The sequence below is a fragment of the Gracilinanus agilis genome, chromosome 3 (assembly GCF_016433145.1).
Source record: "Gracilinanus agilis isolate LMUSP501 chromosome 3, AgileGrace, whole genome shotgun sequence".
Taxonomy (NCBI): Eukaryota; Metazoa; Chordata; class Mammalia; order Didelphimorphia; family Didelphidae; genus Gracilinanus; species Gracilinanus agilis.
Genome location: NC_058132.1, coordinates 76,980,595 through 77,007,702, shown reverse-complemented (window position 1 = coordinate 77,007,702; position 27,108 = coordinate 76,980,595). Strand labels below are relative to the sequence as shown.

Here is a 27,108-nt window from a genome sequence, read left to right as displayed (position 1 = left end):
CTTGCAGACCTGAAATCTACCCATCAACTCCTAGGGGGCCTATAGAGCCCATGTTCTAGTTCATTATCATTTTATAGACAGGGAAATCAAGACCAAGAGAGGGGAAGAGACTTTCCCTAAGACATATAGTGAATGACTGAAAAGATCTGTTGACTGCTAAATTCTATGCTCTCTTTACCATGGAATTTATTGATCGAAAGAGAGGAAGAAAGTAGATAACGCAGAGCTTTAAAGAAATAGCAAGGATTTCTTAGTTCGTGAGAGAAGGAATATGTTTCATAGAGAAAGAGATAGGAGGAATGAATTTGGCATGTTCCAGAATAAAAGCCATCTAGAACTAGAAAGAGAATACAACCTTCAAAGAATAGACAAAATCAATTAATTAACCAACACATTTATTAATAGAGACTTTTCCATTTACTGAGAGACTCTCACAGAGGCCCAGTAGAGAACTGAAAAAGTATATCTGTCTGGAATAATGGGGGCATTCATAGCTGACTGAGGTAACTTGACCTACTTGGACTTAGTCATCAATAAACATTTATAAAGAATCTACAATGTGCCATGCACTGTGCTCAGCACAGGAAATTCCAAGAAAAGTCAGACCTTGTTCTCAGAGAGCTCAAAGTCTAATGGGGAAGCCAAAATACAAAAGGTAAAACAGAAGATAGTTGATAAGAAAGGTGGTAAAGAGGATAAGGAAAGCCTTTCTCTAGAAGGTGGGGTTTTAGCTGAGACTTGAAGGAAGCCAGCAGGCAGAGGTGAGGAGTGAAAACATTCCAGGCATGGGGAAAAACCAGTGAAAATATATGGGGTTAGGAGCTGGAGTGTTGTATTGAAAGAGCAGCAAGGATTCTAGAGTACATGTGGAAGCACAAGTTCTAAGAAGGCTAGAAAGGCAGGAAGAGGCCAATTTATGAAGGGCTGAAAGTCAAAGAGATGACTTAAATTTTTTGATCCTGAAAGTGACTGTAGTTTACTGAATGGAGGCAAGAGGAGTCATATGGTCAAACACGTTTTTAAGAAGATAAATTTGCCAGTTGAGCACAGATGCACTAAAACGTAGAGAGGCTTGTGGCAGAAACACTGGCCTGTGGGCTCTTGCAGTAGTCCAGGTATAAGGTGACGAGGGCCTATACCAGTGGTTCCCAAAAGTTATAAACTTTTTTGGCCTACCGCCCCCTTTCCAGAAAAAATATTACTTAGTGCCCCCTGTCACATACTATCACTGCCCCCAAATGCACCTGTGGCCATCACCGCTACCCTGGATCACTGCAGCACCCACCAGGGGGCAGTGGCACCCACTTTGGGAATCGCTGGCCTATACTGTCAGTGTTGGAAAAAAGAAAATCAGAGATGTTCTAAAGGTAAAATCCACAAGCCTTGGGAACAAGTTAGATATGAGGGTAAGAATGAGTGGGAAGGTGAAGATAAAACAATTCGAATCTGCATGAATAGGAGGGATGGGGTACCCTGGACAGTAATAAAAACCGTTAGTAAGAGAGGGTTTGGGGGGAAACACAGGACATTCAGTTTGGGACATGTCAGGTTTCTCTGGCTATAGGACATACAGTTCATATGTCTAAAAGGCAACTAGAGGTGCAAGGCTAGAAATTTGGACTGGATAAACAGGGAAGGATCATCTGCATAGAGATGATAAGAATAAATGTGAGCTAATGAGATTACCAAGTAAAATAGCATATAGGAAAAGAGGTAAGAGTCCTATGGGGCATTCATGGTTATCAAACCTGACCTGGATGAAAATGCAGCAAAAGAGATTAAGAAGGAAGAGTCATATAGGTAGGAAGAGGACTAAGAAAGAGTAGTATTACCAAAAAAAAAAAAAAAAAAAAAAACAAGGGGAAAAAGAAGATAATTGATAGTGTCGAAGACTGCAAAGAGGCCAAGAATTCAGCGGTATGATAAAGCAGAAAGGGCTGGATTTGGAGTGAGAAGACTTGAGTTTCAATACCTGCTATGGTACTTACACCCCCTAAGTAGCCTTAAACAAATGACTTTATTTGTGTTGGCCTCAGTTTCCTCATCTGTGTAATGGGAGTAAAGGAAGGCTGTATTAAAGAAATCCTTCTGGCTCTAAATCCTACAACTGTATTAAAAGCACAGTCAATGCATCAATTTAGTATCTGGTCTGTTACTACCCAAATACACTGTTAGTCTGACTATGGACTGTACCCCCAAAATAAAATAAGATCTCTTTGGAAAACACCCTAACCCTGTAGACATACACCACAGGCAGATTTTATAAACCAGATTTGGAGTGAAAAATATGGCTTATATTCCAACTAATACATCTGTGGCCTCAAATAACCCTGGCACCATCAGTAACTTTTGTTGAACTCTTTAAGACTGGCCTGAGAGTATGTGCAGCTGTTCTAAGAACCACCAAGGAATCTAGGAGATAAGGGGGAAAGATCCATTCCCAAGGTCAGAATTGAAAGCAAGAGCCCCAAACTCTTAGGTGGTGGTTGAACAGAAAGTTATGGGCTTATTTCCATTTTAATCTTATCTGATTAAAGGATTCCAAAGTTCAGACCACCTTAAATTCTCTAAGGAATTCTAGGACTTATTACCACTCTAGTCTCATTTCCCCTAATGTCCTGCGCTAAGAATCATTTTCTACATTTTAAAATACAATAAATTTTATTTTACAATGTAAAAAACATTCTCAGCTCAGCAGCCAATATAAACCTGATAGCAATGGAGTTTGCTGACAGGAGAACCTTTTCACAATATCCCAAACAAAATAATCATCCAGTAATCCAATTGAAGATCTCCACTGATGGGGAACTCACTATGCCATAAAGGGAAACTCACCATGCCATTTTTTGGTTTTTGTTTTTAACTCTTACCTTCTGTCTTATAATCAATACTGTGTATTGATTCCAAGGCAGAAGAGCAGTAAGGGCGAGGCAATGGGGGTTAAGTGACTTGCCCAGGGTCACACAGCTAGGAAGTGTCTGATGCCAAATTTGAATCCAGGTCTTCTCATCTCTCCTAGTTCTCAATCCATTAAGCCACCTACTTTGCCCTACAATCTCCCACTCTACCGGTTGTTATCTTGATTATTTGAAAGCTTTTCACAACAGAGAATAGCAATTTGCCTCTCTGTAATTGAGGACCATGGAATTTAGAGCTGGAAGGAATCTTAAAGAATACTGTATATATGGTCTAACCATCTCATTTTACAAACTAAGTCTCATTCTGCCTTTTAATGCTAAGCGGAAAAAGCCTAAACTCTTCCCCAAGATGATCCTTTCAGACGCCTGAAGAGAATGAACAAGGCATTCCCCAAGACTTCTTCAGGAAAAAACATGCCTAGTTCCTTTAACCAATCCTACAACAAGCCTACTAGCCTGCCTCTGGACCCAATCCAATTTGTCAAGGTCTTTCCTAAAACATGACACTCAGATCTCTACACAATACCTCTAAAATGTTCAACCAGGACAGAGAACAATAAGATCATTACCTCCCTGATCTGGGACATTTCTATTAATGCAGCCTAAGATCAGGCCTTAGTTTCCAAAGCTTTTGAAAAATGAGAGGGCAAGACAGGACAGTCTGTCTCTTCTTATTATTCTACTACCTGCCAAGTCTGAAAGAGACTCTTCCTGCCTACAGTGAATAGACCAAATCAGGTTGGATTTCACTTGAACACACATAGAATCCAATGAGCAAATTTCCAGGCACCCAAAATAAACTGGATAGAACCAATCCTGGATCTAGACATTCAGCTTCTGAAACATTGCTGCCACTTCTACCCTTAGAGGTGCAAGCCTCAACTCAGCATGTTCATCCTTCAAAATCTAGAAACTCTTTCTAGATGTCACTCTTCCCTTCTGTCACTTCCCCTTCCAAACAAACTAATCTGAGTTCTGTCTCCAAACTCTTTTCCTTTCTGGCTCTATAGGAAAGTCAGAAAACACACACACACAATCTTGTCGCCAGAGAGTTTATACAAACACTCTCCACACAGCAGAAGGGGCCAAGGAGCCAGGAGCTCAACAGAGATTAGGTGAGTCAAACATGTTAACTCACATTTTGTCAAGCTGCTTAAAAACCAAGTCCTTTGGAAAAATAGAATCCGCTTCTACCACCTGTAGCATACATCCCCATCACGTTGTGGTTTTCAGAAGTTCTCATTTATGCCCTTTGTTTTCCCTCCTACTTAAGAGAATTCTGTAATTTCACATTTCCTCTTCCCTTCTTGGAGCACCATAAGACAATATACTACTTCTATAAAACATCTATCTCCAAGTAGAGAGAAAGAAAACCTAGCCTCACATCTGTATCCATGACACTCTATCTGCCAGTCAGACAGTAGTGAGTAGGGCCCAAACTCATCTGATGCTCTCCCCAACACTTTCCTCCTAACACAAAGGGAACTATTTCCCAGGGCAGGATGGGCTAAAATACAGATGCTTCCTCTCTCTAGAAATCATAGTGCTGTACTTGTTTGTTTTCCTTAACTTATAGTTGGGAGTCTGGAACATCAGACCATCTTTGTATGTCTTTTGCCAAGGGCCTTTGAGTCTCTCTGTACCACACTTCATCTAGTTACTGAGGTCTTGAACAAGCTCAGGATTCTTCCTGAAATACCTCAGGCATTACAAATGACCCTGCAAGCCTAATTTGGTTCTCAGTTCTGCCATTTGATCAACTATACAACCTCTAATCATTCTGTGCCTCAGTTTTCCCATCTGAAAAAAAAGGGATAATATTAACTGCTTACTTCAGAAATATCAAGATGAATCAACATATCCATGATTCACTGATTTGATGTGAAGCATTTGGAATTTGAGGAAAAAAATTAAAGTAAAGCAACAACAGTACAATAGAAACACCAATGGTTCCCCTGCAAGGCTTTGAGAGCAGATTAGAAGGCCCTTACATTTGCCCTGTCAGCTGTGCAGGAATCCACAGCTCAGCCTTGCAGGGGACCATCTGTCTTCACCCGAAAATGAGCAATGCCTCATAGACAGAGGATGTCAACTCCCCATAGAGACTGCTTATGCTGAACAAGCAGGAGACTGAAAGCCTAAATCAGAATAATTGGGTATCAGAGCCACAATGGGGAGGGGTAGTCCAGTACCCTCTGGGCTCTGTGGCTTTGGTGCTTAGCTACAGAAGTATTCCAATAATAAAGGGGTCACTGTGTACCAGGCCTCATGCCTACATTATCTCAACAGGTGGTCTCTGGAACCCCCCTCACCCTCACATGCTCCCCACCCCACCCCATCATGACTTCTACTCCAACAGCTGCCTAAACACTGCCAGCATTTGTCTGATGTTTGCAAAACCAGGACCAGGCATTTTCCATGAATGGACAGAGGGTTGGATCCTAGCCTCTGTCAAATGGTACAGAATGATAAGCTGACAGGGCAAATTGTAAGGGCATTATACTCTATAAACACTCACAGAATCACAGGATTTCAGAACTGGAAGGGATCTTGGAATCTTCATCTAGACCAGCCTCTCCTCATTTATAAAGGAAGAAACTGGGGCCTAAAGAAAAGGGACTTGCCCAAGGTCAAATCACTACTAGGGAGCAGAGACTAAACAAAAACACAGGTCTCCTGACTCAATCCTAGTCTCCTTGGTTTCAGTCTTATACTCTTTATACTACCAAACTGTCTATTCAAGTCCTTGTAGGAAAAATAACAACAAAAAACAACACTGTATATTGGTTCTAAGGCAGAGTAAGGATAGGCAATAGGGGTTAAGTGACTTGCCCAGGATCACATAGCTAGGAAGTATCTGAGGCCAAATTTGAACTTAGGACCTCGCTACCCAGCTACCCCAATTTAGATTATTCTTAGTAAGAAACATTGAGAAAAAAGGAAACAAGATAAGTCCCAGTTTTTAATCCTCAAAACTCCTATTAAATTGAGTACCAATTGCTTCAGGACAAGGATTGTATCATTTTCCATCTCTGTATCCCCAGCATTCATAATTAATTTTCAGTAAATTGAAAACAGTAAAAACTTTTTAAGATACACATTTAGCAAATTCTGTTCTACATTTTTCTAGGATCAGCTAGATGGAAGACAGGGAATGCTAATACTGGGTTCATAATGATCTGAGTTTGAATCCTGCCTTAGATTGTTACTAGTTGTGTGAACCTGGGCAAATCACTAAGCCATACTCAGCATCAGTTTCCTCATCTGTAAAATGAAGCTAATAATAGCACCTACATGGGTGTTGTGATGATCAAATGAGAGAACATGAATTCTTTTACAAACCTTAAAACACTGTATGAAATGTGAGTATGATTTATAATAAACTGAAAGCCAATGGATGCAAGTATTAAATAAATATATTTTGAGAGACTTTTATCCCAAGATCTTTGGTTCAGCTCCATTCAAAGATGAGCAAAAACACTAACCAAACCACAACGGAGACCCAAGAATGAAAAAAAAAGAGGAAAAAAGGCTCTAATGAATCAAAATAGATGAACACAGTACAAGCACTAAGACTGTACTCAGAGAAGAATACTTTATTCATAGGGGACCTTCTTTAATTCTAATGAACCAGTTTACTCTTACTTTACACATATTCTTAATATACTTAATTACTGGTTCCTAAATCCACAACAGAATTATAAGCAGCAACAAAAGGGGAGTGAAGGAGAGAGTCAGGTTCCTAGATACGGCTTAAGTGAACAGTGGGTTCTTTAAAAAAAAACAACAAAAAAACACTGAATTAAGGAAAGGACCTGGTTGGATGTGTAAGGAAAAGCTGAAGATTAAAATTTGTAATACAAAAGTATATGTGAGTCATCAGCATAGAAGTGATAAGTAAAAAAGGATGACAGTGAGAACAAAGTTATATGAATATACAAGATCTACAAAGAGAACAAGGAACCATCTAAGGAAGTCTTGAAAGACAGCCACAAAAAGGCAAGAGAAAGGAAAGGAACCAGTGAAGAAAATCAAGGAAAGATCAGAGAAGAAAAGTAACTTGGAGAAAATAGCATCTTAGAATTCAAGAAAAGGGGACAACTAGGAGGCAGAGTGCAAAAAGCATCAGGCGTAGAGGCAGAAGAGCCTGGGTTCAAATCTGATCTCAAACATTTCCTAGCTGTATGACCCTGGACTAGTCACTTAACCCAGTTTGCCTCGCCCTTGCCTTTCAGCCTTAAGAGCTGTTGACTTGGGACAAAAAAGTATAGGTTATTAAATAAATACACACACACACACACACACACACACACACACACACACACACACACGAGGTCTTAGGTTCAAATCTAACCTCAGACACTTCTTACTGTGTGACCCTGGGCAAGTCACTTAACCTTGCCCAGCCCTTACCACTCTTCTGCCTTGGGACCTATATATATACAATACAATACTGTGTATTGGCTCCAAGACAGAAGGTAAGGTTCTAAAAATAAATAAATAACAGATTATATTTTCCCAAATAACTAAATTTTATAACTATATTTGCCCTTTAAATTAAGAATCTATACTTTATAATTTTACAAACTAAAAAAAAAATCAGAGCATTTATAGAAAACATCAACATGCAGACATATAACTATATATGAAGGCTCAAATTGAGAAAAGAACAAGGTTGGCCCCTCAGAGATTAAGGGGTCTATAAACTTTGATAGGAAAAATATTCACATCTTAACTTTTAGTTGAAATTTAATATTTCCTATAAAGAGATCATAGGGGAAAAAGACATGTACAAAAATATTTATAGCTGTACTCTTTGTAGTGGCAAAAAAACTGGAAAATGAGGGTATGCCCTTCAACTGGGGAATGGCTGAACAAATTGTGGTATCTGCTGGTGATGGAATACTATTGTGCTGAAAGGAATAATGAACTGGAGGAATTCCATGTGAACTGGAATGACCTCCAGGAATTGATGCAGAGTGAAACAAACAGAACCAGGAGAACGTTACACACAGAGACTGATACACTGTGGTAAAATTGAATGTAATGGACTTCTCTACTAGCAGCAATGCAATGACCCAGGACAATTCTGTGAACAATTCTGAGAGATTTATGAGAAAGAACGCTATTCACTTCCAGAGAAAGAACTGCGGGAGTAGAAACGCAGAAGAAAAATAACTGCTTGAACACATGGGATGATGGGGACATGATTTGGAATGTGGAATGTAGACTCTAAACGACCACGGTGCAACTATCAATAATATGGAAATAGGTCTTGATTAATGACACATGTAAAACCCAGTGGAAATGCATGTCCACTATGGATGAGAGGGGTAGTTGGGTGGGGGAAAGAAAATGAATCATATAAGCATGTAAAATTTTTCTAAAAAATAAAAAAAAGAATTTAAAAAAAAAGAAATTTAACATTTCCTTCATTTGAATGTTCTGATTTGAACATCTCCAACATTTGAATGTAAACAAAAAGATAAAAGTAGTATTAACAGTACCAAGACTCATATATATTTGTTGTAGATGGCTCAAAATGTTTCTATTCATCAGTATTTCAAAATTACTGTAGTTAAGACCCACCCCCTAACCTAAATGTCTAGCTTCTCAATCTTCCTGCATACAGACTGTATTTCAATATAATTGGTTTCCTGTGCAAACTACCGGTTTGATTTTGTATACTTAAAACAATCCAAGAAGGGATTGATGGACTTCAGCAGAACGTTAAAGATGCCCATGCCAAAAAAGGTTAACAATTTCTGCTCTGAAGCAGGGGTGAGCAAACAAACTACAAGCAGGAATATTTTGGTTTTTTTAAACCCTTACTATCTTAGTAGCAACTCTTAGACAGAAGAGCAAAGGCTAGGCAATGGGGGTTAAGTGATTTACCTAGGGTCATACAACTAAGAAGTATGTGAGGCCAGATCTGAACTCTGGCACTCCTGACTCTAGGTCTGGCACTCTATCCTCTGTTTCTAAGGAGGGAGACAGTCACTAGGAGATTGGGAAATAGTACTTTATTCATTTAATAAACATCTATTAAGTACTTACTATGTGCCAAGCCATTGGCCCTACAGATAAGACTATGAAGAGAAGAGCAGGAAGGAGACAGACATCAAACATATACTGTTGTAGGGCTTACAAAATGCCTTAAACATTCAAGGTGCAAAATGAAGAATGGTTCTTAGCATAGACAATGAAGAATTTTGTTTTGCTTGAATGCATGTTTGTTATAAACGTTTTGTTTGGTTTTTTTCCAATGGGAGTGGGGGGGAGCAGCAGCTAGGTGACTCAGTGGATAGAGTTAGGCCTTGAGTTAAGAGTACCCAGATTCAGATCTGGTCTCAGTTACTTTTTGGCTGTGTGACTGGGCAAGTGACTTAACCCCAAATGTCTAGCCCAGTGATTCCCAAACTGTTTTGGCCTACCGCCCCCTTTCCAGAAAAAATATTACTTAGCGCCCCCTGGAAATTATTTTTTTTTATTTTAATAGCAAATAATAGGAAAGATATATGTATTAATGTTTCTACCTTTTACATAAAATATAGTAAAGAAAGGTGTAAATTAGAAACATTGAACTTTGAAATTATGAAATTATTTATTGAACTCAGGATAGAATGTAATACAAAAAAAATTAAAACATTCAAAATCATCTTAATGAGAAGGATGAACCTGGTGTGCTGCTACCAATTTAGTAATCCTCGACTCCATTTTCGTCAGCAGTAATCTTAAATCACCACAATTGACTATTTGCAATTGGTTTTTTTGTTGTTGTTAATAAATTGGTTACTGCACTGAATCCCTGTTCCAAAATGCACCTGTGGCCATCACAGCTTCCATGGATCACGCAGCATCCACCAGGGGGCGGTGGCGCCCACTTTGGGAATCACTGGTCTGGCCCCTGCCACTCTTCTGCTGCCTTGGAACCAATACTTAGTATCAATTCTAAGACAGAAGGTAAAGGTTTGGGGGAAAAGGGGAGGGAGGAAATAAAAAATATTTTTGAAATTGAAAAAATAAAATAAAATAAAAACTCCAAAAAATTTAGTATTTTGCACACAGAATTTAATCTTAACAAGTCTGAGGCAGTGTCATTATTCACATTTTACACACAAGAGAACAGGTAAAGTGGCTTGCCATAGTCACATGGGCAATAAGAAGAGAATTTGAACCAGGGGGCCTTTTCTGACTCTAAACCATATTGCCTCCCAAATTCTGGAACTGTTCAAATTGCTTAATCTAATAACTCCAGTCAATTTTCATTCAAATTTACCAAGCAGTATGTCAACAACTTTCAGCTGGGGAAAGGTGTAATCTTTTGGTCATCTAAATGCCATTTTGGTTAAAAATTACACTTAACAGAATGTTTGCGGAAAGTTAAGGATTAAAAGCATGTGCCCTGTGTGCCCTAAAATTAGTCAGAATAACAAAGTTCAGAAAGTAGAGGTAAAAACCAGTAGAGCCCTCAAGGCCACATTGAATCAAACCAATCTATCTTCACTGTCTGAGCAGAGAAATTATATAGAAATTCAAGGTATAAAAGTAACTACTACCTATATAATAATTTTCATGACTGGCAAAGAAAACAAACCTAACCATTTTCCAGATGTTGTTCATGATATCCTCCTGAATATACTATCACTCATTCTTGAAAACCTTCACTTAACTCAACTACCCCCTAAAGCACATATTCCTCCTCTTTTCCAGTTAAAACTCCTCAAATTTGTCTATTCTCATTGCCTTCACTCCTCTCACCTCTCAAATCTTTACAATTTGACCTGCCCCATCTTCCATTTGAAACTACTCTCTCCAGTTACCAATGATTTAATTACCTGACCTAATGACCTTTTTTCCATCCCTATTCCTTTCTTGACCTCTCCGAAGCACCTAATACCTTCTCCTTCAGGATATTTCCTCTTCTCTGTGTTTTCCTATCTGTCTGACTGCTCATTCTCAGTCTACCGTTATTGGATCTTCATCAATAATATTAATAGCTAGAATAATATTGCTATTAGAGTTGTGCAAAATACTTTACATATATTATCTCATTTGATCTAACACTCTGTTCCAAGGCCCTCTTTTCACCTCTCTTCAATACTTCATCAGTTCCCATGGGCTTAATTATCTCCTCTTAAACATATTACCTCCAGACGTAGATATTCAGGCAGTTTCTCTCCAAGCGCCAGGTCCACATTACCAACTACCTATTAGACCAACTGTATGTCCTAGAAAGATTTCAAATTCAATATGACCAAAACAGAGCTCATCATCTTATTCACAAACTCACCTACCTAATGAAATTCCCTCTGTCAAGGGCATCATCATAATTCCAGTCACCCAAGTTCCTTCCACATCTCATCGTTTTCTCACTATCCCTTATATCAGTGATGGCAAATCTATGGCATGGGTGCCAAAGATGGCATGTGGAGCCCTCTCTGTGGGCATGTGGGCCACCCTCCCCCCCATCCCCCTGCCCCAGAGTTTGTTACTAGAAAGGCAGAGGGGCTTGGGCAGAGTTGCTCCCCTCCTCTTCTCCACCATGTCTGATGACATTTTTTCACAATGACCCATCCCTCTGCCCAATGGGAACTCACAATGGGTGGCTCACAAGTGGCAGAGCTAGAGGGGAGTGGAGCAGTCAGGTCACTCCTTTCCCCCTCTCTCCACTTGCTGAGAACATTCTTCATTTCATCTACCCCTCCTCCCAGCAGCCCAATGGGAGCGCTCCCTCCCTCCCCTGTGTGGGGTAAGAGGCAGGGCATAGCCCTTGGTCTAGGGATGGCATGGGAGCGGGACCTAGCACTCCATCTACTAAAGGTTCACCATCACTGCCTTAGATGTACATAGCCAATCAATTATCAAGTCTTAGAGATCTCTTGACAAAGAAATGATGGGTTTGATATTGTAAATGAGTTATGTAATTTTAATTGACAAAGCTGAAATTTGTTTTACTTGCCTATATATATTTAAATGGCTTCATATTTCTTTTAAAATTTTAAACTGAAAAGGAAATAATTTTTTTTAGTCTTGTACACACACACACACACACACACACACACACACACACACACACACACAGAATGCTGATGCCAACTCTTTGGCCTCCAATTTCTTCAAGTAAAAGATGAGTAAGTTGTAGATATAACTTGTAAGGTTCTTTCCAGTTTAAAATTTTCTTAATAATAATGATAATTAGTGTGGTGTTTTAACATTTGAAAAGCCCATATGATTATTTGATGTGAAGCCTAAAAAAGGGAATATAGTGGGAAAAATAAAATAAAAACAAAGTCTTATTCATAAGGTAGAAGAAACATCTCTCAAATCTGTCCCTTTCTTGTTATTCTTGTTCAAACTCTCATCATCTCTCCCCTGGACTACCATAATAGCCTCCTACTTTGTGCCTTTGCTAATATTTCTTATTCCAATCTACTCTTTACATCTCTCTCACAATGATTTATCTAAAGCACAGGTCTGACCAGGTCATTCAATCAACCAGAAAACTTCAATAGCTTCTTATTATATCTAGGGTCAAATACAAATTCCTGTTTGGCATTTGTTATCCTCACAACCAGATTCTAACCTATTTTTTTCAGCTTTCTTATACATTACTCCCTTTCATGTACTCTAAAAGTACAATTAAACTGACATTCTTAAGACTCTTCAAAGACAACAACTCTTATCACTCATTTCTTTGCCTTTACACCAGCTGCTCCTTATGGTTGGAATGTAATCTCTCCACAACTACACCAGCACAGAATCCCTATTTTCTTTCAAAACTAAGTGCAGGGGCAGCTAGGTGGCTCAGTGGATTGAGAGCCAGGCCCAGAAATGGGAGGTCCTGGGTTCAAATCTGGCCTGTGACACATCCCTAGCTGTGTGACCCTGGGCAAGTCACTTGACCCCTTACCACTCCAAGATGGAAGGTAAGGGTTTAAAAAAAAAATGTTTTTTAAAAAACTAAGTGCAAATGAGTTTGCTTCATACTTTAGAGCAAAAGGGCAGCTAGGTAACTCAGTAGATACAAAGCCAGGCCTGGAGCCTGGAATTCTTATGTTCAAATCTGGCCTCAGACACTTCCCAGCTGTATGACCCTACATAATCCACTTAATCCTATTTGCCTAGCTCTTATTCTTCTGTCTTAGAGTTGTTACCAAGACAGAGAGTAAGGGTTTAAAATTAAAAAACAAAACAAAACAAAATTTAGTGCAAGACTTCTGCATGAAGTATTTTCTGATCCCTAGCTACTAGTACCTCTCATCCCAAAACATATTTATTTATTTAGAACTTATTTTGTATGAATATTTAAAGATAACTCCATGACAGTAAATTTAAGTTCTTTGAGGACATGGCAGAAGTCTAGTTAAACTATTATCTCAATATAGACATTATTATGTACATAATAATGGATTCTGTAATGTTAACTGAAATGAATTCTAAACATGTGTGAAGTATCTGAACCAGGGGTTCAAAAACACCACCACCCTATCCCTTCACTCCACCTGATTTATCAGCTTTTCCTGATGACTGTGGACTCTTGTGGTCAGTTATCTCAATCCTCCCTGGATATTATAAACAATCTTTCCAACTATCAGGCCCCTTTTGCTGGATCAATCCCCAGAGACAGGTCACTCCCAGTGTAGCCCTTCTCTGCTCCTAGACTAAATAGCCTAGCTGGAAGGGAATGAAGAATTTTCCCCAACAGACTAAGTGGCAAAAGGGTAAGAACAAAAGCCAACACCAACAATAATAGTAGCTAATACACAGCATTTGCAATGTGCTAAACTGTGCTAAACGCTTTACAATTATTTCCTCTTTTGACCCTCCTGAGAGGTTGAAGCCATTGTTATTCTCATTTTACAAATGAGGAAACTGAGATAAATAGGAGAAGTGACTTGCCCAGGGTCTTAAAGCTAATAAGTATATGAAACCAAATGTGAGTGCAAGTCTTCCTGATTCAAAGCCCTGTGTACTGTACTGTACCACTTAGATGACACATGAAAAATGCTACAAGTCATTCAAACAAAGTATCCATTAAAGCAACTCTGGGAATCTATCTTAAACTAACCAGAACGGCAAAATGACAAAAAATGGCAAATGATAAATGTTGCAAAGAGCTTCCAGGAAACAAGCACACTGATGCGCTCTTAATGGGGCTATGGGCCCATCTATTCTGGAAAACAGAAAAAAAGTACATCCTTTGACCCAACACCAAACTCTATAGCTTCCCTTTTTTGAAGTAGCAAAGAAATAGAAACTAAGAGGGTTTCCACGGATCGGGTAAGAGCTGAACAAAGTATGTATAACTTCTATATTTGAATGTAAGAGTATTATAGCTCCACAAATAATAATAAAAGAAACAAGTTTCAGAGAAACCTAGGATGCCTTATATGAAGTGACACAGGGTACACTGAGCAGAATAAGAATAATTTATACAAAAAAACAAAGACTTAAGAACAATGTAGTGACTAAGCCCTAGTTCCATTCAACTGATAATAAAGAATACTTCCCCTCTTCCAGAAATGATGGAAGATACAAAATAAGATAGATATTGTTGGTGTTTTGCTTGACTATGTATAGGATTACAAAGGTTTTGATTTTCTTTCTTTTTTTTTTCCCAATGAAGAGAAGAAATGGCAAGGAGGAAAGAAAAAGAGTTAGGTTCTTCCTTCCCCCTAAAAAAGAAGAACAGAGAGAAGGGAAGGCAGAAGGAATGAGAAAGTAGTTAGGATAATGCCTGGCACATAGTAGGCTCTTTAATAAGTACTTGTTGACTTGATTTAGCAAACAAGCAGGACAGCTTTGAAAGTTACATACTGAATTTATTATAGACTTAAAAAGAAAAGCAAGGGAAAAAAAAAAGAAAAAGAAGTACTCCTGAACAGATTTGCAGTTTCATGCACAATCTTCTTCTGTCACTACATGTACATGGAAATGCTTATCTTATTTGGTGTTTAAAGCAACTAAGAGATTGCATTCCAACCATAAGTTTAAGTTCAGAATTTAAAAAAAAAAAAAAGAAAGAAAGAAACCCATAACTACATGAAAATGGCTCATGACAGATGCATCCTGGACAACTTCAGCTGAGTCCTTGCCACTAGGCTACAATACTTTTATTCATCTCTTGTTAATTTCCCCAAGATACACAGGTCTCCACATTAAAAAAAAAAAAAAAAAAAAAAAGGAAAAAAATAAACTTTTGTTTCAGATTACAGTCTCCTGTTTTTGAAGTTCAATTTTCTTCAATCCTTTCTAGGGAAAATTTCTTGAACAAGTATTTTACAACCAAATTCCACATCTCTGTCACCTCCTAGTTACTATCAGGAATAAAAATGTTCTTTTCAAAGGCCTTATTGCCAAAACCAATGATTCGTTTATCTTTTCTCAGAACTCATTCTTCTTGGCTTCTGTGCTCCATTTGTTAACTGTTAATCAGTCCCATTTTTCAGTAATATTTTCTTCTAGTCTTCCTTAATACATCCTTGCTTTTGCAGATGTCTCTTTAATCATCACTGTTTGATATCTCATTCCAGGGATTCATTCTCTTCTTGTCTCCCAACTATGGGTGTTCTCCAAAGTGTAGACCATAACTCCTTCCTTTCCCTCTTTAAATTCTCTCTTTTGAAAAGCTCATCTAAACTTTTCTATGAGGATGACTTCCAAATTTTTAATTATTTAATTAAACCTATTAACCAAAATCTGTATCTGCAAATAACAATGATATATCTCTACTGCTTATACTTTCCTAAAACTAGGTCCCCTCTTATTTATTTCCCAATGTCTATCAACTCAATTCAAATTCAACAGACATTTATTAAGCATGTGCAAACACCATACTAGTTGCTGGGAGAGATGAAAAGTTTAAACAAAGACATTTAAGTCTCATCCCTTGTGGGGTTTGCAATCTAGATAAGACACAAACATGGATAACCATAATACAGAATATTATTTTCTTCTGAAATGATACATAGAATTATTGTATTATTCATATCTGAAACTATGTTCAAAACAAAGTCCTACGTGAGATACAAAGGGAAAGGTAATCCTGAAAGAGATCATAGGAGGCTTCATGTAATAAATGTCATTTGAGTTAGGCTTAAAAGATAGGTAGGAATTAAGTATACCAGATCTATTAGAACTTCAGGGTAAAGTATAGAAAGAGACCAGTGATCAAAGATCATCTCCTTAAAGAAAACCCGAAAGGAAAACTCCCAGATATGTCTTAGCCAAAAACCAGATCTCCTACATTAAAGGAAATTACAGTAAGCATCCAGAAAAAATCATTTCAAGTACCAAGGAATCACAGATTGTCAGGATCACATAAGATATGGCATCTTCAACTAAAAATGAAAGCTCTTTAAATATAATATTTCAAAAGGCGAAACATACAGGCTTATGATCAAAAATAACAAATTGGAAATCTGAACATAACTCTACAGGAAAAAAATATACTTATTGGAACAGAGAACTTTCCATCATTTCTAATGAAAAGCCCATAGCTGAATGGCAACTGTGAAATGTAAACACAGTCAAGAGAAACTTAGAAAGGCAAATTTATTTGAGAAAGGTCTCTATATGATGATGATGTGTTAACAATCTAAGAGAGAAAACATAAATAAATAACCTTCAAAATCCCAATGTCTTCAAAAGGGAGTAAGAGAAAACTAAGATAAAACAGGTGAAATGGATTCTGTTCTGAGGATTTTAGGGGAAGAGAAGGGAGGGTAAAATAAATTGGAGATTATAGTACAAAGAAGAAAGCACAGAAGCAGGGAAGTTTTGAAAGCAATGTGTGGCATGACATATTTTTTTAAAAAACAAAAACAGGCACATAATAAAATGTAAATTCACAGTTTCATAAGCAATGCTATTTTTATGCTCTTCTGTATATAAGGAAATGCTCTTTGAGAGATATTTAAATTCAGAATTTTAAAAAATAAGATTTAAAAATGAATTAAGCAGGCAAAGATGGAAAGATCATTTCAGGCAAAGGGAACAGCAGGAGCAAAAGATAAGTATAGAGGCAGTAAAAAGCTGTTTGGTTGGAACAGAGCACTTGGAAAAGAACAAAATGAGGTAAAATTGGAACAGAAAGGTGGCACCAGACATCCAAGGGTCTTGAATGCCAGGAAGAAATTTGAACCTAACTTGCCAGGCAATAAAGAGCACTTGAAGATCACTGAAGAAAGGGATGTCTGGAGATAAATATAAGGAAAATTAATGCAGTGGAACTGTTGAGCTGGGATCTGGGGATACAAAAAGAAAAAATCCTTCTCCTCAAGGGCATTCTAAAGAGGGAGACAATATATACATAAACAGTACAGGATAACTTGGGGAAGGAATACATTACTATCTAGGGGTATCGGAAAATTTTTCTGTAGAAGATGGTGCTTGAGATGAGTCCTGAAAGAAATGAGGGATTAGAAGAAGTAGAAGGGAAGAGAGAATCCATTCCAAGTATGGAGGGCAGCCAGTGCAAAGGCAAAGAAACAGGAGGGAGTGGCATGTATGAAAAAAAGTAAGGCCAATTTGGCTGAACCATGGAATGCATAAAAGGAAGAAACATGTAGTCAGGGTAGGTTGAGGCCAAGTAGTAAAAAACAAAAACAAAAAAAAAAAGAAAACTTAAACAATAAACAGAGGGATAGCTAGGTGGCTCAGTAGATAGGACAGGCCTGGGGATGGGAGGTCCTGGGTTCAAATCTGACCTCAGATATGTCCTAGCTGTGTGACCCTGGTTCATGTCACTTAACCCCCATTGCCTCGCCCACACTGCTCTTCTGCCTTGGAACCAGTACCTAGTATCAATTCTAAGACAGAAAGTAAGGGTTAAAAAAAAAAAAAAAAAAAAAGAAGAGGAAGAAGAAGAAGAAAGAGAGGCGAAGCCACAAGAGCAAAGTTCTTAACCTTCTTTGTCTCACAGACCCTCTGGAAACCTGGTAAAGTCTATGAACCCCTTCTGAGAATGTTTTTAAATGCACAAAATGAAATATCTACAATTACAAAAGAAACTAATTATATTGAAATACAGTTATCATTCCCAAATGAAAACTCTCAAGAACATCACAGCCAAAACTCAGACTTTCCAGGTCAAAGAAAAAAATATTACAAACAGACAGAAAGAAATAATTCAAGTACTAAAGAGTCAAAGTCAGTATCACATATGACTTTGTAAGTCACCACTCTAAAGGAATGGAGGATGGAATAAGATATCACAGAAGGCAAAAGACATAGAGGATGTCTATAGCCAAAATTAACTTACCTAGCAAAACTGAGTATAATCCAATAAGAGAAAAAATGGATATTTAATGAAATGGGGAACTTCCAAGCAATTCTGAAGAAAAGAACAAAACTGCATAGAATGTTCAAATATAGTGAATTAAGACAAACATAAAACTAGAAATCACACTATACTATAAAGCAATAATCAAAACAATCTGAGTGTAGATCAAATCATGCCACCTTCCACTATATTTCCTTTATAAGATTTCAATTGTATATGTGATACGACTCCTATCATGACTTGAGCAATATGGAAATATGTATTACAGGATACATATAACCTTTATCAGACTATTCACTACTTCAGGTAAGAGAGAGAAGGGACAGAGCAAGAAAACAAATTTTAAAACATCAAAAAAAATTGTCAAAAATTGTTTCTACATGTAACTAAAAAAATTTTTTAAAAGGCAAACTAAAACAAAATCATAAGGAATCAAACATGGATAAATTGTTTACATTGAAATATGAAAGGATGATGCACATGTCCCTTCTCAATCCTATCAATTGGGGACATAAAGGAAGTTAATTAGACGAAGTTTGGGAGTATTTGTTATAGTTTAATGATCATAAGAGAAAAATGGACAGAGAAGGGAAGAAGAATACTCTTTAAGAGTGACAGGAAAGGAAGGTTAGGGGAAAATAGCCCATTTAAGTAGGATGAGCAAGTAAACATCCATACAAATAAGGATGAAAGTGGTAAGGTGAAATGGCTGACACCTGAACCTCACTTTCATCTGAAATGGTCAAAGAAGGAAAGAATATACATATATAGAGTTGAGTACAGAAACATCTCTTACTCAAAAGGCAAACAGGAAGGAAAGAGGTAAAAAGTGAAGAGGGATTTAGAAAAAGGGTAGATTAAGGGAAAGAGTGGCCCTAAACAAAACAAACTTCTATAAGGATGTTCAAAAGTATGTATAGCTCTTTTTGAGGTGACAAAGGATTAGAATCTGAGGGGATGTTCATAAATTGCAGAATGATTGAACAAATTTTAAGTGATGAAATGCTATTGTGTTATGAGAAATTATGAGGGGGTTGATTTCAAACAAACCCATTTGACTTGTATTCATTGGGACCTCAAGATAGTTCAATGGACAGAGTTCAGGCCTGGACTCAAATGTGTCTTCAGACACTTCCCAGCCAAATTACCCTAGGCAAGTCACTTAGCTCCAATTGTCTAGTCCTTACTATTCTTCTGTTTTGGAAACTAAACTGATATTTAGTAGCATTTCTAAGACAGAAGATAAGGGTTAAAAAAAAAAAACACCTCATATTAATTGATGCAAAACCAGAAGAAAATTATAGTTCAGGCAAAAGGTGAGCTATGGTGGTAGCTATATGAGATGGGTGAGTGGGTTAATCCTTCAAAAACTGTTACCCTGAAACCTAAGGGATCTGTTTGGATAAGAGAGGCAATGGTACAGTAAGAATAAAAATAAGACTTCAAACATAGGGAACTAGATGTATCCTGTTACCTGCAAAAAGAGGGCAGTCAATGGGAGAAATAGATTTGGGAGGAAAGAATGTTTTAGACAAAATGTTTGGGGTGTAAGGAAAGATATCCTGAGAGCAATGGTGTTGGAAGTATGGAAATAAATAGTTTTGGAAATCATTTGCAAAGAAGAAACAGTGCTTTTAGAGGAAGAAGATCTGGGTTTCAATCTGGACTCTGCCACTTCCTACCTGTGCCCATAGCCAAATCACATAACTTTCTTGGGTATGTTTCCTTATTTATACAAGGAGGGAGATGGACTAGGTGACCTCAGTCTTTTCAAGCTCTAGGTCTATGAACCTATGATTCTAAAGCTAAGTTATATGCCATATGTTGGCAGTTTAAAAGGAAAAGGCTTAGGACAGAGAGGCAAGGAAAAGAATCAACAACATCAGCATAATTGACCATATCAATAACAAAACCAACAGAAATCACAAGATTATTTCGATAAATGCAGGAAAAGCATTTGACAAAATACAATATCTATTCCTTATAAGAACATTAGAAAATAATTGGGATAAAAGGAGATAGTCAACAAAAGTAGAACTGATTATCAGCAGCAAAGGTCTAGTTGAGGTTACATACCATCAATTTGTAGTGGGTAAAATCAGCTCAATTTCTTGACTTTTCTCTAGTAATACTCAGCAGCCCAGATGTGAGAAGCAGAAAAATCATATGGTAGTACTTAAGCAAGGATGAGGTTTACCTGGAATACGGAAAAAGCTGGGGTGTCAAGTACAAGGAACTCTATAATGTAGTAGTTTGTGAAATATTAAAATGGCAGACCATGAGGTCAAGGCTGAAAATAAAAGCAAAGGTAGAATGAGGGAAACAAGTATGACATAATAAGGAAGGTCAAAGATCCTAACAGTGATATGGGTCAAGAGTTGGTTTGGCATGAGTCTGGAAGGGATAAAACCAGATCAGGCTGTATTTGACGAATGAAACTTCAACCTTAGAATCTTGGCTGTATGACATTTGTAATAGGTTTCATACCTCTTGCCTTCTCAACAGGTAGAAGAAGAGGGAGGGGGAAAAGAATTTGGAACTGAAAATAAAAATACATTAAAAAAAGAATATTAAACATAGTAAAATTACAAGAGATCGTTAGGTCTAAGTAATGAGCATAACAGAGTATGGCTGAAGTAGAAGCTGAAAAGGTCATTAGCGCAAAGCATTATGTGGTCAGGTTGTTAGAGGGGTCTTCAATATGAATCATGAAATCCATGAATGATAGCAAGGGCTGGGATAGGTATGAAAATCACTGAGAAAACTTAAGAAAGTCATCTGAAAACTACTAGTCAGCAACATGGAAGGGGAGAGGGTAACTAAAGCAAATTGTACGGACCTGAAAAGAGAGATCATGGAGGTATGGTAGCAGAATGATTTGGAAGCAAAAATGGAATGGGGAAAAAAAATCTGAAATGCATCAACTCCACCTACTATTTCTGTGGACTATAGTAGAATGAGTTAGTTATGTCCTCAGAAAAATGTTTTCATCACTTCACTTTCCTGCCCTGTCAATAAACATGTATAAGCACCTACTATGTGTCTGGCACTGAAGAACTGGGAATACAAGTTAAGGTAAAAAAGATATTCCCTCCCAGCCGTGTGACCCTGGGCAAGTCACCTGACCCCCATTGCCCACCCTTACCACTCTTCCACCTAGGAGCCAATACACAGAAGTTAAGGGTTTAAAAAAAATTTAAAAATTAAAAAAAAAAAGATATTCCCTGTTCTCAAAGAAACCAGTGTCTAATTGGGGAGGCAACATCCAAATAGCAATATCACAAACAAGCTATCTATAGGATCAACTACGGGAAGGCACTAGAAGTAAAGGGAATCAAACTTTTCAAGCTCCCTACCTTCTATCAAAACTTTTTTAGAACCACACCCCTGAAATCTATTGTAGGATTTTAAAATGTTCTAAATTTTCCTACACATAAAATGTTCTTGTCTTGCTCTTTCCAAAATAAACTCTCTTCTCTAATCACTCACTGAAACATTCCATATGCATTTTTCCTCACGTGGTTGCTGCCTTTGCCATAATCTCTATGCTATCCCTCCTCTCTGCTGCCTTTTCCATTTCTATCACCTTTACTGCTCCAACTCAAGTTTAGCTCGCATATGAAGTTTTCCTTCATTTACTTTCCTCTTCTCCAAACCTGAATAGCACTTAGTTTGTCCCTTAAAATTTAAAGCATAGGGGGTAGCTGGGTGGTTCAATGGATTAAGAACCAGGCCTAGAGATGGGAGGTCCTAGGTTCAAATCTGACCTCAGACACTTCCTAACTTCTTAGTGATCCTAGGCAAGTCACTTAAATCCCATTGCCTAGCCCTTACTGCTCTTCTGCCTTAGAACCAATATGTAGTATTGTCCCTAACACAGAAGGTAAGGATTTAAGAAATAATTTAAAGCATAATTATATACTGTCTTATGTTGTTTCCTAAGTATCACATGTTGGTCTTGTTTCCAAAGTTAATAGTCTTTCTGAGATTCAAGACCATAGCTTCTTCTCTAATCCCCACTTTAGCATTAGGCATAAACCCTGCACTCAAAAGTAACCAACAGATTACATTAAAAAAAAATGTACTCTCATTCTGCCATAATTTTTCATTTTGAAAAGGCCACAAATAACGCTCAAATAAGAAAATATTCCCATAAAAGCCATCTAAGTAGTAGGAAAGAAAAAACAAAAGGAAAGTGGGAAGAGAAGCAGAGGAAGTTAAGAAAAGAATCACTGATTTAAAACTAGAAAAAACCTTAAGAATACATCTGGTCCAACCCTTTCCATTCAATTCAACAAATACTACGTGTAAAGCACCAGGATATGGACTGGAGATTCAAAGACAGAAACAAATGAGCCCATGACGTCAAGATGAGACTAAGGCTATGTGGCTTATCCAAGGTCACACAGGTAATAAGTAGAAAAGCAAGTATTTTAATTCAGGTCCTTTTGACACTCTTTGCAATGTATTAGCATCTTGGATGAGATCAGATGACTAGAGGGGGATAGTGGAGAGGAAAAGAAAGGATGGGAGCTATTTGGGAAGGAAAAGTCAGGGAAGAAGGGAAGAAAAGGCAAAAAAGAGAGGGAAAAAACAATCGGAAGGTGAACAGGGAAAGATAAGGGTAGGATGAGGAAAGAGATGAATGAAAGGAAGAGAAGAAAAAAGGAGAAAGGATTTGAGAAAGAGGAAGGGGAAGAGTGAAAGAGGAAGAGAAAAAGGCAAATGGGAAGAAAGGAAGGAGATAAAAGAGGAGAGAGGCAAGGGAGAAGGGGAGAGAAAAAGAAGAAAGGAAAAGGGGGAGGGAAAGAGAGAAGAGGGAATGGAGGCAGAGAGGAAGATGAAGAGAGGCCTGAGCTCGGCAGAGGAAGATGGGCCCTGTACGCCCAGAAGCCGGGCTGAGGCTGCGGTGGGAAGGGTTGGGGCAACCTGGTCTAGGTAGAGGCTGGGGGCGGGAGCACATCTCGTTCCTGAGAGGTGCCCAGCGTGGCCACCTCAGTAAGGGTCATGAGGAGTAGGCCTCTCCACCCTCCCCTCCCCTCCGTTCTCCTCCCGCTTCCCGCCATCCCGGGCCTCCCTTCCTCATCCCTTAGCTCCAGCCCCGGTCCCGGCTCCAGCCCCAGCCCGGGCCGCGTTACCTGCATGGAGTCGGCGCTGACGATCTCGCCGCCAAGCTGCTGGCCCAGCTGCAGCGCCAGCTTGGATTTTCCCGTGCCCGTGGCCCCGAGAATCACCACGAGTGGTAGATGCCCCCGCAGGCCCCGGGCCCCAGACCCGGCCCGCGCCGCAGTAGCAGCCGCCATGGCTGCAGCCATCCTCACCGGAACCACCGTCGCAGTCGCAGAAGGAGAGCGCCTGCTACAAGTACCGCGAGAGCATGTCCAGAGCTCGCGCGAATCTGCTTCCCGCCCCGCCCTCTGACAGCCGTATCCATGACAACCGTGGGGAGAGAGGGAAGGAAGAGAGAGGAGGGCGGAGCCTGGGGTGCCTGGGCTGGGGCGGGGCCAGAGAGACCCAGATTAGAGAAGGCAGGTTGGAAAAAGAAGAAAGTAAGGAGTTGCTGTAGTAGGGGAATGTAGGAGGGAAGAGGGAACCCACAGAATCCATAGGGTCGGAACTGGAAGGAACAAATATAGATGCTTGAGTGAGGAAAGGAAGGATATAAGCAATTAAGCGCTTACTATGGGCCAGGTGTGCTAAGCCCTTTATATCTTTATCTCATCTGATTCCCATGACCCTGGGAGATAGGTCCTCTTCTTATCCCCATTTTAAAGATGAGAAAAACTGAGGCAAAGAGAGGTTAAGTGACTTGCCCAGGGCAACACGGGCAGCAAATATCCAAGTCTAATTTGAACTCAGGTCTTCTTAACTCCAGGCCCAGCTTACTCCTTCTAGACTTCTCAGATGAGGAGAGAAAGGGAGGTATTTGCCCAAGGATCCCCGGCTAATAAGTATCAGACGCACTCATCTCTACACAGGTCCTTTGACATCCATCCTGGGGCTTTCTCCCCACTCCTACCCCCCAGATCTGCTGACTCTAAGAAATTAAGAGATACTACCACAGGTTAATAAAGTGTGAGTCCATTGACCTTAAACAGGGCTGTCTTTTGGCCTCACTTTCCTAAACTGTCATGGACAATGACAACCCACATCCCACTAACTATCCAGCATCGTAGTAATGAGCTGTAGCAAATGAGATAATATTTATAAAGAGCACATAGTAGGCACTTAACAAAAGTGTGTTTCCTTCCCCTCTTCTGTAAAATCACCAAGCATTGCACTGGAGACAAGAAAACATCATCATCATCATTTAATTTCTGCATGATATAAGGAAAAAACTTAAGGACCAGAGCTGTCCCAACAAGATATCTGTCCAAGTAGGTCTTCACAGCAGACACTAGAGCATTCACAGGACTGAAGATTTGGAAAGGACTTCAGAGGCTGTCTAATCTAACCTACTTGCTTTATAGATGAGGACACTGAGGCCCAGAGATCCTTGGTCATCTTTGTCACGGAAACATAGGGAGTAAGAGGGCAGCAAGGGCTTGAACCTGCCTTCTGGAGTCTACCACCATCAGCTAGACTTCCAGTAGACCCCTACCCTACTCACCCCTAGCTCCCACAGCCCCCATAATTGTATACTGCATTGTGCTGGCTCACACAAGAGACTGGAGAAAATTCAATGAACCAATAGCAGTATCAAATCATCCAGCACTAGTGGCTTCCCTAAAGGGGAAGGAGGTGGCCCAGCCAGCTCCACCAAAAGAAAAAAAAAAATGGTATCCTGCCAATATTGCCCCAGGAGATCATCTCTAGCTGTTTAGGGCTTGGCTGGACTAAGCTAAGAAAGTATTTTGGGGCCCCAGAGACTGGTTAGCTTTGCTGACCTTTTTCTTAACCAAAAGGAAATGCAGGATCTTGGAGCTGGAAGGGACCACCTGATCCAACATTCTCATTTTATAGATAAGAAAACTGAGGCCCAAGGAGGAGAACACATTTGCCTTAGGTCAATCAATTAGAGGCAGAACCAGGCACAGAACCCAGTAGATTCTTCATTCACCTATGCAAAAATACTTAAATTACACAGAACCGTAAGTTAATGGTTTTGTTCTAGCATAGTAAGTATTTATCTCTTTCATGGGTCTCCATGGCCAACCTGCTAGTTATATGACTGTCCAAACTTAGCTAGGCTGATCCTTGGTCAATTGACACCGTCGGTTTTCTCAACTATGCTAGGAAGTCTTTCCCAGTTGGTCTAACCTGGCAGAGGTTGTATCTGACTGGGCATAGCCTTCCAGAACCCAGAGTCACTTTTAATACTATGTTTTGGCATCAGTAGATGTTGGTGACCCAAGCAGGCTAAAAATTTCACCTTCTATAGAAAGCCTTTCCCAACCCCTGTTGATTATCTCCAATTTATCCTGCCTCTATCTTTTTTTGTACAGAGTTGTTTTGGTGTTGTCTCCTACCCAGCCCCATCTTAGACTCTTTTTTGAGGGTAAGGATTATCTTTTGTTTTTCTTTGTATCCCTAGCACTTAACCTGGCACTTGTTTATTGAATGTATGTGGACTGACCGATGAATTTTCAGACTAGGCAGAGGCCTTCAGGGATAGGGATTTGTACTTTCTCCCTTCTTTTTCTTGGGATCTTCTATGTAAGTATTTCCTACAATAGAGGAAGACTGAAAGCCACCCACACCTCATCCTATGGTACTCTTGCCCACATCTTCACACAGATCACTAATAAAAGAGTTAGCCATTAGTTTAGAAAACCTTCCTCTATTCCAGGGGTTCTTAACTATTTTTGTATCTATTCTTTAGCAACCCATCTTGCAAAGCTCATGGAATGTTTCTCAGTATAATGTTTTTAGTTGCATTTATACAAATCATGAAAGAAACTAATTTTATTGAAATAGTTATCAAAATATGTTTTTAAAATATATTTAAAAAATATTTTTAAAAAATATCCCATGATTTCAGAAAAATATGGGGTCTTATATGAACAGATAAAAAGTGAAGAACCAACAGAACATTGTACACAGTAACAGCAATATTGTAACAAAGATCAAATGTGAAATACTTAGCTATTCTGATCAAGACAATGATGACAAACCTATGGCATGCATGCCAAATATGGCATGCAGAGATCTCTCTCTGAGGGCATGTGTACTGTCCCCCACAGAGTTAGTTACTAGAAAGGTAGAGGGACTCCTGGGGAGCTGCTTCCTTCCCCCTCTCCACCATACCTCCACACCCTTCTGTGCTTACTCTCTCCCTGCCCAGAGGGCTTAGGCCACTCCCTTCTCTTTCTCCCTCCCCAGTCTGGGGTAAGGCAGTAGCTGGGGGGATTGGGGGAAGAGGAGCAGGACAAGGAATGTGATCTCTAAAAAGTTTGCCAACATAGATCTAAGACAATTCCAAAGAACCCAGGATAAAAAATGCTATCCACTTCCAGAGAGAGAACTGATAAACTCTCTCTGTGCAGACTGAAGCATACTTTTTTTCATTTTATTTTTTGGGGGATGTATATGTTTTATTTTGCAACACAGTTAATAGGAAAATGTGTTTTATATGATTTAACACATAATTAATGTTATATCACTTGTTTTCTCAGGGGGTGGAGGAAGGGATAGAGGGAGGGAGAGAATTTGGAACTCAAAACTTTTTAAAATAAATGTTTAAAAAATTATAAAATGTAATTGGGAAATGTTTAATGGAACAAATAAAATATACTTTTAAACAAATAATATTTTAAAGAATTCCAACAATTTAGAAAAACACACATATGTCCCAGGTTAAGAATTCTTGTTCTGAGTCATACAACATTATGTGGTTACCACTGGAACACTAGAGCTATACATCTACTTCCCCTTGCTCTCTTTATGTGAGCAGCCCACCTTCTT

At 38.9% G+C, this 27,108-nt stretch overlaps 1 protein-coding gene across 2 annotated transcripts in view; it reads right to left on the bottom strand.

Moving 5' to 3' along the window:
* The window catches only part of TRIT1 (tRNA isopentenyltransferase 1), a 71,912-nt gene extending 48,393 nt beyond the window's left edge, over window positions 1-23,519 (bottom strand). The window contains exons 1-2 of one of the 2 annotated variants that reach the window (XM_044668039.1): window positions 23,343-23,420; window positions 20,281-20,401 (exon numbers count right to left, since the gene is read on the bottom strand). In XM_044668039.1, coding sequence (XP_044523974.1) covers window positions 20,281-20,283 — 3 coding nt within the window. In that variant the 5' untranslated portion in view covers window positions 20,284-20,401; window positions 23,343-23,420. Of the gene's footprint in view, window positions 1-20,280; window positions 20,402-23,342 lie in introns of both variants that reach the window. The other variant, XM_044668038.1, reaches the window with a different exon arrangement.
* Between the last annotated feature and the right edge of the window lie 3,589 nt (window positions 23,520-27,108).